At 47.4% G+C, this 14,681-nt stretch overlaps 1 protein-coding gene across 8 annotated transcripts in view; it reads left to right on the top strand.

Annotated features, from left to right (window-relative positions):
* The first annotated feature begins 267 nt into the window (after positions 1–267).
* IQSEC1 (IQ motif and Sec7 domain ArfGEF 1) overlaps positions 268–14,681 on the top strand; it is a 711,560-nt gene continuing 697,146 nt past the window's right edge. For 6 of the 8 annotated variants that reach the window (XM_038409166.2, XM_038409152.2, XM_038409167.2 and 3 more), the window contains exon 1: positions 325–1,386. In XM_038409166.2, the coding sequence (XP_038265094.1) occupies positions 1,106–1,386 (281 nt within the window). In that variant the 5' untranslated portion in view covers positions 325–1,105. Of the gene's footprint in view, positions 1,387–14,681 lie in introns of all 8 variants that reach the window. The other 2 variants (XM_043518057.1, XM_038409151.2) reach the window with 2 other exon arrangements.

Genomic DNA, 14,681 nt, shown 5'->3' on the forward strand with positions numbered 1-14,681 from the left:
AAAAAAACAAAAAACTCTTCTTCACTCGGTTTGCTCCCCAGCTCGCTGGGGATGGAGGGCAGGGGTGTCTAGTGAAATTGAACCCCCCCCCCCGCCAAAAAGCGAGGTTTAAAGAGGTTTCCACCTGCACCGGGGGTTCCCCTGCTCACTTGCTGAGAGAGTTTTCCACTGAGTGCACCGTGGGCCCCTCTCCTTCAGCGGTGGGGCCGGGCTGGGTGCAGCGCAGGACCAGCCTGCTTCTCAAAGGGGACGGCCCAGAGGAGGTGCCCGGCTGTCACCTCTCGGGGCCAGTGGTATCTTCCTCCGGGCCGTCCTCCCCGCTTCCGTCCGAGCGCTGGCCGGGAGGCTGCCCGCTGGCCACCCCTCGGTCCGACCCTCCCCTTCGCCCAGCCGTGCCCAGGGGCGGGGGAGTGGATCAGCCCGGCGGCTCCCGCAAGGCAGCGCTGGGATGCGTCCAGCGCCCGCCTCGCCGGCCCCAGCCCCGCCGCTTCGCAAACTCCGCGCGGCCGCCGGCGGAGGCAGCTGCTGCTACTTAAAGCGCGTCAGCGGCGGGGCTCAGAGGGACTCGGGCTGCGCGTGCGGCGGCCAGGCGGCGGGAGGCGAGAGCTGCGCCGGGCGAGCAGCCGACTCAGCCCCTCGCCTCCCGTGTCCTGCTCTCTGAAGGGCTGCTGCGCGCCCCTGCCCCTGCCGCCGCTGGCAGCGGCTTCCCGGGGGCGCGGAGATCCGCGGGCGAGAGGCTGAGCCCGCTCCCGCTGGCGGGGCTCACGGAGGAGGCGGGTGCAGAGCGGCGGCTCCTGCTGCGGACACCGCGCCGGCTGCAGCCCCGGCCGGCTCAGTCCCCTCGGTCCGGACCAGGCGGAGGAAGCCGAGCACCAGCAATGGCGGCCCGGAGCCGCTGCGCGCCGCTTTGGCGCTCTCCTGGACATCCCTAGCTCCAGGCAGCCGGCTACCAGCGGAGGAGTGGCCCTGCCGGGGGGTGACTTATTCCCCCCCCCTCCCCCGTCGCAAGTTCTCAGCGCAGCAGCCCGGCCAGCGCCTCCCGCCCCTTCCCAAAGCCGCCAAGGGGTGGGGAGGGCGGGTGGCGAGGTCGGTGGCCGGCCAGGCCATGGAGAGCCCGGCGGAGAACCCCAGCAAGGCGGCGGGGTACCTGAAGGAGCTGAACAAGATCATCGAGACGCAGCAGGAGCTGCTGGAGAAGCAGAAGCGGAGGATCGACGAGCTGGAGCAGCAAGTGGCCAAGTTGTACCACGAAAACGCCTGCCTGCAGGACGAGCATCACAGACACCTGGCCACATGCAGGCTGCAACAGGGCATCCTCCCTGCGTACCCGGCGGGGCCAGGGCCGTCGATCCTGGGGGCCATCCAGGAAAACGCACAGCACGAAAAGTAAGAGCTGGCTGGGCTGTATTGGCCTTCTAAGGGTCTGTGGGGTCACCGGGTCCTCTCCCCCACTCCACAAAACACCCGGAAAGCAGCCCCCACGCTCTGCTTTCCCCTATATTAAGCCCGTTCCGCTTAATGGGCTGGCGGGCTCGGAGGAACTGGTTCAGAGGGGTTAAAGCACATGGCTGCGTGGATTGTGGTTCCCCACAGGCTCAGTATCCGAGGCACAGGGTCTCGCAGGGAGCAGGGTAGGTGGGGATTGCTTGCCGCCGGAGCCGGTTCTGGTGAGCACTGGAGCCAGATCCCGCTCGTAACCGCTTCTAGTAAAGCGGGTCCTGCCGCTTTGCGCTCAGCCAGACGCGCTCCAGAGCCCCGGGCAGCGCTTTGCGCTCCGGATGGAGCTGCCTGGGACGCGCCGAGGCGCAGAGCAGCAGCCGCCGCAAGGTGTTTCAGAGTAGAGGGAAGTGCAGAGGAGGTGCCCGGGGTCACCTCTCGAGGCCAGTGGTATCTTCCTCGGGGCCGTTCTCCCTGCAGCCCGGCTCTCCTCCAAGCGCTGGCCGGGAGGCTGCCCGCTGGCTACCCCTCGGTCCGACCCTCCGCTTCGCCCAGCCGTGCCCAGGGGAGGTGCTTGCTGCTTTCTTCCCGAACCCAACCTCCACAACCAAACTCCCGAATATCTGGGCAACCCGACTGTGTCCGTGGTGGAACGCATTTCGTGGGATACCGGCCCGCCATGGAGCAGTGGCTTGTTAGTCTGAGAGGAGCCCAATGGCATATCTGTCCCTCTGGCGCTCCCCATATGGGTTAGTGTGGGGGGTATCGCATGCGTTCGGGTGGCATACCGATACATTCTCAACCGGTGCTACCGGGGGAGCTGGAGTAGCTTTTGGGGCCCCTCTGTCAGCGTAGACAGCTGTCTCTCCCGCAGCTAATGAAGGTGGCTCACAGAGGGTCAGTAAACATTGGCAGATGGCCACCTTACCAGCTGTGACTAGTTCAAATATAAACGGGTTCGTCTTGGAGACCTGTTTGCTCTCAGTCTCTGTTTTGTAATTCATCATGTGCTTCTTACCGCGCCGCGAAAGCGGTTTAATTGCGCGAGATTTTTAAGTAACACAAGAATTCAGGAATAGCAAGAGTTGAAATAGTTACACTGGCCCGACTTGGTTGTGAAATAGTCATTAGGAATTAGTTTGACTTGAGCGGAGTGGGCAAAGCATGCATCGTATTATGAGCCCGCTTCTCTCTCCCAGTGCAACACAATGGGCCGTTTGTATTCGGATACATTTTGGTTCTTTATATTTATAAACTTGTGCCTTGGAGTGGTGGGCTTGTCTCTCTCCACCAAAACAGCTTAATCTTCAACTGTCCTCTCTAATTGCTTACTCATTAATACACCAACGAAGGCACATTCGCTGACCCATTAGTATTATTGCATAACCAGGACACCAGTAGCACAAGGTGTTTCTTACTAGCTCTGACAAGAGGAGAAGTGAATTATCACTTTGCCAGCTCTTTGCTGCGGGTGTGTGAATGTTTCCGCTCCTCCGCCTGAAGTATACAGGCAAGGGGCGTGGGGTGTTTTTGTTGCAGATAACACTCAACCTGGCCCTAAATCCTGTGCAGGTCTGATCTCCCGGGCTTCCATTGGTTTTCCTGTGAATTACCGAAGTAAATATCTATGGCCTAAAATAGCACGCACCCTGCATGCGGGGTATATGGTACCCTTGGAGGTCGTGGCGTGCTGCTTTGGTAAAGTTGTTGAAAATCCACATTGTGCCCTTGCGGGAGGTTGATGAGGATTCACTTCTCTTTGGCTTGTGTGTTTTCAACACACCTTTCGGCGGGCAGGGGGGAAATCGCTGCTATAGAAGCAAGAATACAAATCGGAGCATGACCACTCTTATGTGGAAATAAACTCTTTGCCCGTTTCTCTCTTGTCGCCTCCACACGTGGTGACTGCCCTTGCGTGTGCCTCTTTTGATGACCAGTAGTGAGTTTGTGATAGGAGGAGGCTGTGTCCACACGTGTCCGAACTAAGTGAGGTTGGGTGAGCGGCCAATGTCCAAGACCTCCAGCTGTGTGAGTGGGATAGTGTTACTCCAGCCCCATCGCTCTTGGAAAGGCCAGGGTTCTCCAGGGTATCGACAGGCCAGGAATAAACCCGAAGGCACGGCCTCAGGGGTCGAGCTGATGACGGTATTTTTTCCAACAGGGGGAGGATGGGTTACGCTAGGATACCAAGCGCTGCTTTTTAGACTTCCTCCCATGTGCTGTCCCGTGGCGCTCTGGCGTTGTTTGTTTCAGCTATTTAAAAACAATAATTCCCAGAGCTGTACTGAAATGACTTCTGATTCCCTGCTCAGAGTCCCCAGATTGCCTCGCAGGCACCTGTTGCCCGGTGTTTGGATTCCCTTGCGTACGTGTGCACCTTACTGCGGTGACACCACCGGCCTGCCGGAGGCACGTTCACTGAACCCTTGTGATTAACACGATCCTGGGCTGTCTCTTCCCAGAGTCTCCCCAACCAGCCAAACCTTGAGGCCGACTGAGAAAACAGCAGCTCTTTGAATAACCAGAGCAGGAGCCAGGTCTCCGTGCCAGCCGCTTGTTTTCAGACAGAAGGGCCCTTTGCAGGGCACACACAACAGCTCTGAAACCCTGTCCTAGCAATTCCTGCCCCACCCGTGGGTGCCTTGTTTCGGGTTCCGCGGGCTGCAGGAAGAGGTGAATAAACTCTTCAGCCGGCGGAGGCTCGTCTCCCCTCTTTGCTGAGCAGCTGCCTAGAAATCGCACCCGTGCCTTGCAGTGGTCCATGAATGACGCTTTTTCCTCTCCAGCCCGCCCAGGCCTCCCTGGTTGCAGCCTTGACGACTCGGGGCTAAGTCTGCTAAGTGGATTTGATGCCGGCTCGGAATTAAGCTGGGATATTTATGGCCGAGGTCTCAGCGTTCCGCGGTGCAGGTCCCAGGGCTGGGGAGAAAGTTGCACGGCCCCGCTGCTGAGCCCCGGGGGAGGGAGGGGGGGTTAGGCCTCCTCCGTCCTGTGCAGGCTCCCCGCGGCCTGGGCATGGTTGCTGCAGCAGTGCAGTAGAAGCAGCGGCTCCCCCGGGATGGCTTCCTTAAAGGAGCCGCCGCACTCTTTTTCTCCCCCTTCCCTTCCCCCAGGGGCTGCTGCCTTTGTTTACGCTGGTATCTCTGCTGTTCACGGAGCCCAGAGTGTAGAGGAACCGCCAGCCATGCAGGACCGACTGAAAGGTGAAGGCACGTAACCACCTTCCTGATGTGAATGAATAGCTGGGGGACCCCCGTTCTTGGAGGACTGTGCATGTTCCTGTTGGCAAGGCCTTGCCTATTTCCCAGTCTTGCAACAGCGGTTTCCCTCCCTTTTGTTTCCAAACCCTGCAGATTCTGGTTGCTTGTTATCTGCTATTTATAAATGGGGAAACTGAGGCACAACTCAGGCTCAAGTATGAGTCAGTGGGAAGCAATGATGGGGAAGCAGGGCATCAGTGGAGGCTGGCCAGAATCTCACTGGGGTGCTGGGACCCCCCCCCGCAGCTAGTACCCCATGGGACTAGTTGTCTGAAAGTGGCTGTAAAATGAAATTCAGAGGTGTGTTTCTCCCCCTCTCACCACACTGTGCCTTGGGCATGAAGTAGTGAGTATGCTGCACCAGGTGTGCAGGAACAATTTTTCATAGTTGGGGCACCGGTGATGAAACCATGTATTTGGTATTTTGTTGTTCCCACTTTTAAGCCAGGGAGTGCAGGAGCACCCCAAATTCCAGCCCCACTATGCTTCACCCTCTGCTTGGGCTTTATCCCTGGCTTGGCACTAACCTGCTGTCTGACTGTAGGCAAGTCGAGTCTCTTCTTGATGCCTCTGTTTCCCCTCCAACCTTCTGTCTCGCCTGGTTTAGATTAAGTTGTTGTGCCAGAGACACTGACTATGTGTGTAGCACAGCACACAATGGGGCCCAATCTTGGTTGGGACTTGGTATTTCAGTGGCACCTAAAATATTTAATAATCCTCCTGTGGCCAAGCCAGGAACAGAACTCGTGTTTCTGAATTCTCAGTCCAGGGCTTTACGTACAAGATCTGCTATCTTCATTTGCCTACGAGTTTAAAGTCTCATGGGAGTGGCTCTCTCTGGCAAAGTCACGTTAAGGTGATCCAGGGCCCTAGCTACATCATGACATGAAGCGCTGCCACAGATCAGCTGCAAGGGGGGCCCCTCTTCCATAACAGCAAAGCAGGGGTATTGGCAAGGGATACCACCCCTAAGAGGAAAAATCCCTCCCACTGCTCCCAGGAGGTAAAAGCCCCCATGCACCCCTCTTCTTCCAGAGAGGCAGTGACCTGGGGCAAATTGGCCTGACCCCCGAGTATCAGCAGGGTTAGTCCTCTCCCCCCACCCAGAGAGGTGTGGGTGATGTGGGGAGGCAGTACTTAGTCCAATTTCAGGGAATGTCTGCCTAGGTGGGCAGGACTTGTTGCATTCTTCTCCTCCTGCCACCTCTTGAGCTCTCTGCTGGGATGATATTTAGGCACCCCACAGCAGTGGGTCTTGGAGTTGAGACCCCACTGGAATGAATGGGGCAAGTCACATCTCTTGGAGCTATTGTTTCAGGCTTCCTGCAGGTTGAGGTGGATATCACTTCATCAGTTTCACTTGTCTCATGTTGTGAAGACCAGCTTGAAAACCCTGAGGACTAGAAACTTAAAAAATAATTAAGAAACATTGAGATTCTGTTGTAATCTAATGATTCTAGGAGCTAGGGCTTTAGGCATGGTCCCATAGTGTCTGTACCTTAATTCAGTTTCTTTGCAAGATGTTTATACCCAGGCCTCTAACAACTTGAAGGAGGAAGGTTTTTCAAAAAGTGATGAGGGAGATTTTAAGGGTTTGTCTAGACTAGAGGCTGGCACCAATACTGATATTGTTCCCTAATCTAGACAATGCTGCCCCAGTGCAAAATGGGGCTTGTACTAGTTTGACTTGCCTTGGTAAATTACTGTGGAAAAAGTCATTGGGCTATTACAGTTCTGCCACCAGCAGTTTCTGTTTTCTCTTTAGGAGCTTCTGGGTTCTGAATACTCTCTTTACAGTCCAGCCACTTAATGTAGCTATATATATTCCCAGATGTAGCAGAGCACTCTTGAAAATTTTTCTCTATGTACAGTAGAAGCAGGGGGGATACTTTTTCATATGGTACACACATCTGAACCACTTTTACTTTTACTTTAACTTAGCATGGAGCCACTCAGATTTGGCCTGGCTACCCCCTGTCATGATGGAGGGGCTGCTGGGCCAAATTTATTGATGGTGTTGCAACCCAGTGTGCCAGGTTGCAACATCCCCTTGGTTTGGGAGCCTCTTGAATGGGGTTCTCTGGGCAAACTGCCCCCTACCCCTGTGGGTGGCCCTGCCCCGGCCAGTGGTACGCACACTGTGCAACATGCATATAACTCTGGCTGCCACTCTGTGGAAGTGCTGCACTCTCACTTTTCTCAACACTGTGTCGTATTGTGATACTGATTTTATTTATTTAGTTTTAATTGGACCTTGATGTTTTCAGTAGGGAGTTATGTATGATAACTGCATGCTATTTGGAGTTCTAAAATCTCTTCTTTTGGTATAACTAATAGGATTGGTCAAAAATCAGAATTTCCCATGGAAGGAAAATTCTGAATGCGTGTCTTAGTGGTGGTGGTTTTTGTTTTTTTTTTTGCCAGAGGGAGGGAGTGGGGAGTTTTTGTTCAATTTTGGAACAAAAAGTAGAAATTTTTCATGAAAGGAAAAGTAAAAACCAAATTTGTGAAATAATTGGAACACTTAAAAAATTTTAAAATGAAATTCTACCCGGGAGCCGAATTGACAAATAAATTGGCATTTTTTGATGGAAAAACATTCACTTGGAAACTTCTGATCAGTTCTCATATGTAGCCATACGAACAGCTGCTTATTACACTTCCTGGATGGATGCCTATGATATGTATTAACTTTTAAGACCTTAGCCCTGTTTTCTCATTACCAAAATAGAGCATATAACTTAAATTAGTTAAACATTTCAGGAGCACAGGCATAGCTGAAGAACCTCCTATTGTTTGATATCTTGAAACCACTATTGATAATTCAAATAATTTTAGTGGAAAATAGTCACTCTCCAAAAGAGTAAAAGTATTCTAGGTTGGGTCCTTGCTTGTATAAAAGATCTAAATGGAGAGAGTCTAATGGATGCTCCCATTTCCATTGTTGGTGTGTTTTTTGTTTTTGTTGGGGGTGATTTGAGTCTCACTGGGAAGACACTATGCCAGATAACTTACTTTTAATGCTGCATCACTTGGTTCAGAAGCAGTAAGTGACTATAAAATTAACCTTAGAATAAACAAATGGGGCTGCTGATAGACTAGTTGATTATAATGCTTTATATTGGGGGTAATGAACCAGTATATTAATAATAACAATGGGTACTCCTCTCAACAAGGAGCACAAGTCTCATTTTCAGTTGATCTGTTTCACTTAACATATAGATGGGGAAAACAGGAAAGCCTTCCAAAAATTACAGCTCCAGCTCACATTCTCTGTCGTCAAAAAAATAGTACTTGCTTAAGTGATCAGATTTAATAATGCTACTTTATCCGCTATGTGAATGTTATAAAGTGCTTTTAGGATCTCTTCAGATGCTGTGTAACTGTATGTACAGGAGTTATTCCAGGATTTCAAAACTGTTTAAAATTTATCAGCTTAGGTGCAACATTTAGTCATCTGTTTTTTACCAGGTTGAATGATGAAGAAAATGGGGGAGGAGAACTGGTGTTTTCCACATACTTAAAAAACAAAACAAAAGTAATTTCTCTTCTCCCTCTTCCTTATCTCTCTGCATGCCTTGAGTGGGGACCTGTTTGTTATGGGCTGTTTATAATGTACTGCAAATAATGGAAAGTAAAAAAAAACAAAACAAAAAAAAAACAAAAACCCAGCTGAACAAGTACTACTTAAACTCTTAGGTTGGCACTGAATTTATAGACCACAATCACAATTTATAGCAGTAAAACACCTCTATCTTATTAGAAAATATTGTCAGCCTCAACTGAGGCCTCTGTATAGTGTGAACTAGTACCTTAAGATTAGACTTTGAGACGTGGTTACCAGATCAAGGCAGCTTAAATAAGTTTGTAGTTTCACGTGTCGCTATTAGACAGCAAGTTTAGCACTTAATGCCATCTCGGCAGAGATGCCAAAAACTACATTAGTGTCGCGTCTAATTTGATTTCTCGTTCCTAGAGGGCCTCTACAAAGCAGGGATGAGGCAGGCTGTAGGTGTGAGGTAGCTTATGTTCCATTGCTTGGGCTGTATCACCCAACGGAGGTCTTTGGTTTCTTAGCAGCATCAATCTTGGCAGCTGTCATAGGAAAAAAGTCACCATCAATTACTATTCAATAGAATGCTTTTTCGACCTTTACCTTTCTGCAAATGCAGGATGTAGTCAGTATTAACCAAAATATAAAATGACAATTGTTTCAAATGTTTTTTTAGATAAAACTTTTTAAACTTCCTGTTCTACATATAATAGAATTAAACTAGAAACAGATAACTACTGAGCTACCAGGATAAGAACTTAATGTTCAGTCATGGGAATGTACATATCAAAAAGAGAACACGTGAATCTCATTAACTTAATGCAACTTACACGTGAATTAACAGAAAACTGCATGTCTTATAATACAGAGGCATTTTGTTCTGTCAGACAGATGTAGGTAAGTAAGCAGTATGAAAAGTTAAATATACGAAGACTAGAATCTTGGGGAAAAAAATAATCTTTATTCCTTCACCAAAATTGTCTGTTAAAAATCTTCATGTTTGTAACCTATCTCTAAAATGAAGTGAAGAGACACTGAGACCACTTATTTTTACAAATGATGGATACCAGAGGGTTTTATTTCATTATGCTGGCAGCCTACAAACAAAACTACTGTAAGCAGCAAATGGCATGCTAGCGTCACCACTGGCCCTGAACATCTGAGGGAAAAGCTGAATGTACTCTCCCAAAGGAAACTATTAAACAAAAGACTGCACTGAGGGATAAAAAACAAACATGACAAAAGGTGCCAAATACCGCAACACAATGTTGTGTCTAAATCCAGTTTCAAAATCTTAGTGCATATGGAGCACCCAGGGCACCAGCTGACCCTAATGAGAGCAGCAGGTGCTCAGCAGTTCTGAAAATTGGGCTCTTAAATGAGACTCTTCATTCTGCTGACACTGGGAACATACGTTTCACTGTAGCTTTCTGGATGAAACTGTCAGCAATTTTATTTACATCTAGGGTCCCTGGTATTTATTTTGATGCATGTTAAGGACAGCTACATTGTTCAGTTGTCTGTTCCATTGATGACTGGAGATAATTTTTTAAAATCTTCTGAAGCAGGAGAATGAGCATTCCACAGATCAGGATGATACAGGCACAGTGAGAAGGATCTTATGAATTTGCAGTACTCTGGAAACCTAGTGCTTCCGGAGTACTGCAAATGACACCCATCAAGAAAGATCTTGGAATCAGCTAACTTAGGCACCATCATTTTGTATATATTGTTGGGATTATATTTTGCCATGTGCATTACTTTGCATTTAACACTAAATTTCATCTGCCATTTTGTTGCCAAGTCACCAAGTTTTGTGAGATCCCTTTGTAACTCTTTGCAGTCTGTTTTGGACTTACTATCATGAATAATTTTGTATCCTTATTTACTCCTTTTGCAGATCATTTATGAGTATGTTGAACAACACTGGTCCCAGACCAGTAGAAGCCCCTCCTTGGACACCACTATTTACCTCTTTCCATTCAGAAAAGGGACCATTTATTCCTACCCTTTGTTTCCTTTCTTTTAACTGGAGTGTCTGGGAATGCTTTCAGGATCATCTAAGGATCCTTCATTTCATTTAATGACAAGGCTTTTGTTTTCTTAATCACCCTGCCTCCCCCAGCCAGCCCTTCCATGCCGTCTGGGGCTCCCGTTGATTTAAAGGGCCTGGGATGCCATGGCAGCGGCATATGGAGCCCTGGGCCCTTTTAATCGCCACCCCCAGGACTGCTGCTCCCTTTGCTCCCGCCCCAGGCCCATTGGCGGCCGGGGGCAGGGTGCAAAATGGCAGTGCCACGGCAGCGCTTTAATGTTGCTGTGCCCCCCACCCCATTGGCGGCCCTGCCAGTATGGATCCTACCAGCCGCCGACAGGGGAGGCAAAAGGGGCGGGCTGGTTCTTACCGGTCCGCCGTACCGGCTCACTTTCACTCCTGACTTGGATGGGGGAGATCTCAAAGAAAACCTGCCTGACATAAGCAATTTTCTTTCTCCATGTAGAACCAGCACCCCAGGTTGGTGTCTTGTTGACTTTGCATCTTTTGGGTGAGGCATAAAACCAAGGACCTGATCCTGACAACTATAGTTACTACTACCAAGATATTGTGGCATGAAGGGTGCTGGCCTATGTGACATGGATAAATTTAAATCTGGGCAATTGCATTCTACCTTGCAATGTCAATAGATTTAAAATAAGGGTTGTGCAATATTTCTGTACATATACTAATGGCTGCTGAGTTCTGTTTGTAGCTGTTCCCATGTGTCAGCAAAGTGCTTTTAGATTCTTTTAGAGGAAAGGTGCTGTCTCAATGTAAGCCATAAGTCATTTAAAGTGTGCAAAAATGGAGAGTAAAAATTGTACTTAGTGATGCTACTTTTGCAGAAAACGTACATTACTGAGTCTGAGATGTTAAAATTTGTTACCCCCTCTCCTTTTTAAGAGTCTGCCACATAATTAACTTCTCAGTGAAACAAGTAAAATGCCGGCATAAAAGCAACAAACACTTATTTTCAGGCTTGATTCTTTTTAGTAGAAGGATATTCTTGGAGGTTGTTTTTGGCAGGGGAGAGAGACAGACTTCCATCATCCACTGGGGAAGATTTCTCCTAGCTAGAAACAAGTTGCAGCTTGTTTTTGAAAACTTGAAGTGGATGAACAAAATACATCAGACTCATAGGAATCTATCTGTTGGGAAAGCCTTGTTTTAGTGGCAGATGGTGGAAGCTATGAGCAAGAATGTGGCATTTGAGAGTTTTTCCTTATGGCATACTGACAAGGGAAGTAAATTATTAAATTTAAACTTGATACATTATTAAATTTTCTTTGCAAACCAGCATCTCAAAAAATTTAGTTTTACAGGCTGTAAAATGAAATTTGGAGGCCTTTATTCATGTAAGGGCCAGAGATTTTAAATTGGATCCACTGAGCCAGATTCATTACTCTAGGTCAGGCCATAGCCCTTAGAGGCAGAAAATCTGCCTAGACTGGCTGCAGCAATGCAAACTGCCTGCAGTACCTTCCTGTATGAACCTAGAGTTGGCCAGGGCATAGGCAGTCTAAGTGGGCAATGTGTACCCTAGAGCCCTGGGCAGGACTATTTTTAATCCCACTCCTGCTATTATGGCAGCAGATCCTGCAGGACCCGTGGGATCCTGGTCCCACTGCAGGCTCTACACTAGGCCTGCACAGGGCTCTATACCCAGGAAATATCCTGATTCAGCATGCTTCCTGAGTGCCTTCAACCTGAACGCTGCTACCCATCTCTGGCAGGAAATGGTGGCGCCGTTCCCTGCCCTCCCTCTGTGGACAAATCCCTGGACAGACTATTCCACAGGCTAATAAATCTCATAAGCAGGAAATACTCTTTCCAGACATTCGGCCCAAATTTTTCCTCTTGGTTTCATTCTGTTATTTCCATTTATGCTCCCCTTTCATTATGCTATAATCAACTCTCTCCTCGGTGTCTGTGCTCTTCAAATATCTGTAGACTGTTACTATTGCCACCACTCCAGCCCATGGTCAATGCTTATCCAAACTATAAACAAATGGGTTCTGCTCTGTACCCTTGCTCCATTTTGTTAAACTAGAAACACAAACCACTTGGACTGAGTCTTCGTGGAAGATTGAGCAACATGAGTCAAGGAGGTTTCAAATAAGTTGTGCATTCTGTGACTGTCGGTTTTAGACTTCAGTGGTTGTGTGCGTTTGTGGGGGAGTGTTGTCCTTTCCACAAGGACAAGGAATCACTTGGGTGATTTCCACTTGCCTACCTTTCTGTGAAATGATAGGAAGATTCTCAGCTGGTGTAAATCAGCGTTGCTCCATTGAAGACAATAGAGCTATGCTGACTTACATGAGCTGAGGCTCTAGTACAAGTATGTCCCTTTGCCTTGACTGAATATTTAACAGTATGGTTCTATGGATGAAATGCAGAAAGAGAAGTTATGAGAAATGGGTTCTGTTTCTAGCTCTGACAATGAATTGTTGTTTGAGGCTGTAAAAGCTTGAGCACAAGGGTATTGATTGACTGACTTGTCCATTCTTAAACATTAGCATTGCCATTTTACCCTCTTTTTATAAAGTGTTTTCAGAACTATGGGTGGAAAGTGCTATGTATAAGTGCTACATATTGTCATTCGAGAGAGAGGGGTGGTTTGTTTTTTTTTTGTTTTGTTTTTTTTAAGTATTCTGGGTGAAATCCTACAAAAGCTACAATAGCCACTATTTCAGCGACTCATATAAAATAAAAAGAAAAGGAGTACTTGTGGCACCTTAGAGACTAACAAATTTATTAGAGCATAAGCTTTCGTGAGCTACAGCTCACTTCGTCGGATGCATTTGGTGCATTCATCATTTCGATGAAGTGAGCTGTAGCTCACGAAAGCTTATGCTCAAATAAATTTGTTAGTCTCTAAGGTGCCACAAGTACTCCTTTTCTTTTTGCGAATACAGACTAACACGGCTGCTACTCTGAAACCTGTCATATAAAATAGTGATTTGTGCTCCCTCTGCTGGCTTGTTAGCAGTAGTTCACTGTTCCCTAGATAACAGATTAGTCTCTGAAACTAGTATATAAACCAAATCTCTTTTGATGAGCTCCAATACAAGTCAGAATGTTTGATTTATTGAAATGAAAAGAGACTCTCTTCCAATTTTAATTACATCCGTAACACTGGAAAAAAAATAAACATAAAATGGCTAAGGATAGACTAATCCCGCATTGATTCTATCCTAACTGTAAAATCGTAGAAATGTAGGGCTGGAAGGGAGTTCGAGAGGTTATCTAGTCCAGCCCCTCGTGCTGAGGCAGGACCAAGTAGACCTGGACCTTCCCTGACAGGTGTTTGTCTAACCTGTTCTTAACAACCTCCAATGACAAGGATTCCACAACCTGTCTACGCAACCTATTCCAGTATTTTTAAAGTTAGATATTATGGAAAACTTTCTAATTTAAATCTTGCTTGCTGCAGATTAAACTGATTACTACTTGTCGTACTTTCAGTGGACATGAAAGGAGAAAATTGGCTACCATCCTCTTTATAACAGCCCTTAACGTATTTGAAGACCGTTATCAAGTCCCCTAAGACTGGATATGTTTAGGCTTTTTGTTTTTTTTTTTTTTAACCTTTCCACATACATCAAGTTTTCTAAACCTTTGACTGCATCATTTCTGTTGCTCTCTTCTGGACTCTTCATGCTTTAGAAAAGATATGGACCAATTGGAAAGACCAAAACTAGACATAGTACTCGAGGTGAGACCTTTCCAGCGATGAATAGAGTGGAACAATTATCTCCTGTGTCTGACGTATAACACTCCTGTTAATATACCCCAGAAAGATAGCTGCCTTTTTTCCAACTGCATCACTTTTTTGACTTCTATTGAATATGCAATCCACTTTAACCAGCAGATTTTTTTTCTGCAATACTACTGCCTAGACAATCATTCCCCATTTTGTAGTTATGCGTTTGATTTTTTTTTCTTCCTGTCTTTATTGAATTTCATCTTGATTTCATACAAATTCTCTAATTTGTCAAGGTCATTTTGAATTCTAAGCCTGTCTCTCAAAGTGCTAGTATCCCATTCTAGCTTGGTGTTCTCTGCATATTTTATAAGCATAATCTCCTCTCCATTATCCAAGTCACTAATGAAAATGTTCAGCAGTACCAGACCCCTGTGTAGGGTGATCAGACAGAATGTGTGAAAAATTGGGACACTTTTTTTGGGGGGGGAAGGTTGGGGAGGGTATAGTTGTTTATATAAGACAAATCCCCTAATATCAGGACGTCTGGTCACCCTACCCCCGAGGAACCTCACTAGATAAGTCTCTCCCCGCCCCTGTTTAACAGCAAGCTATTGATAACTAGTCTTTGATTGTGGCTTTTCTACTTGTTTTGCACCCATCTTCCAGCAATTTCATCTAGACTATATT

The sequence above is a fragment of the Dermochelys coriacea genome, chromosome 7 (assembly GCF_009764565.3).
Source record: "Dermochelys coriacea isolate rDerCor1 chromosome 7, rDerCor1.pri.v4, whole genome shotgun sequence".
Taxonomy (NCBI): Eukaryota; Metazoa; Chordata; order Testudines; family Dermochelyidae; genus Dermochelys; species Dermochelys coriacea.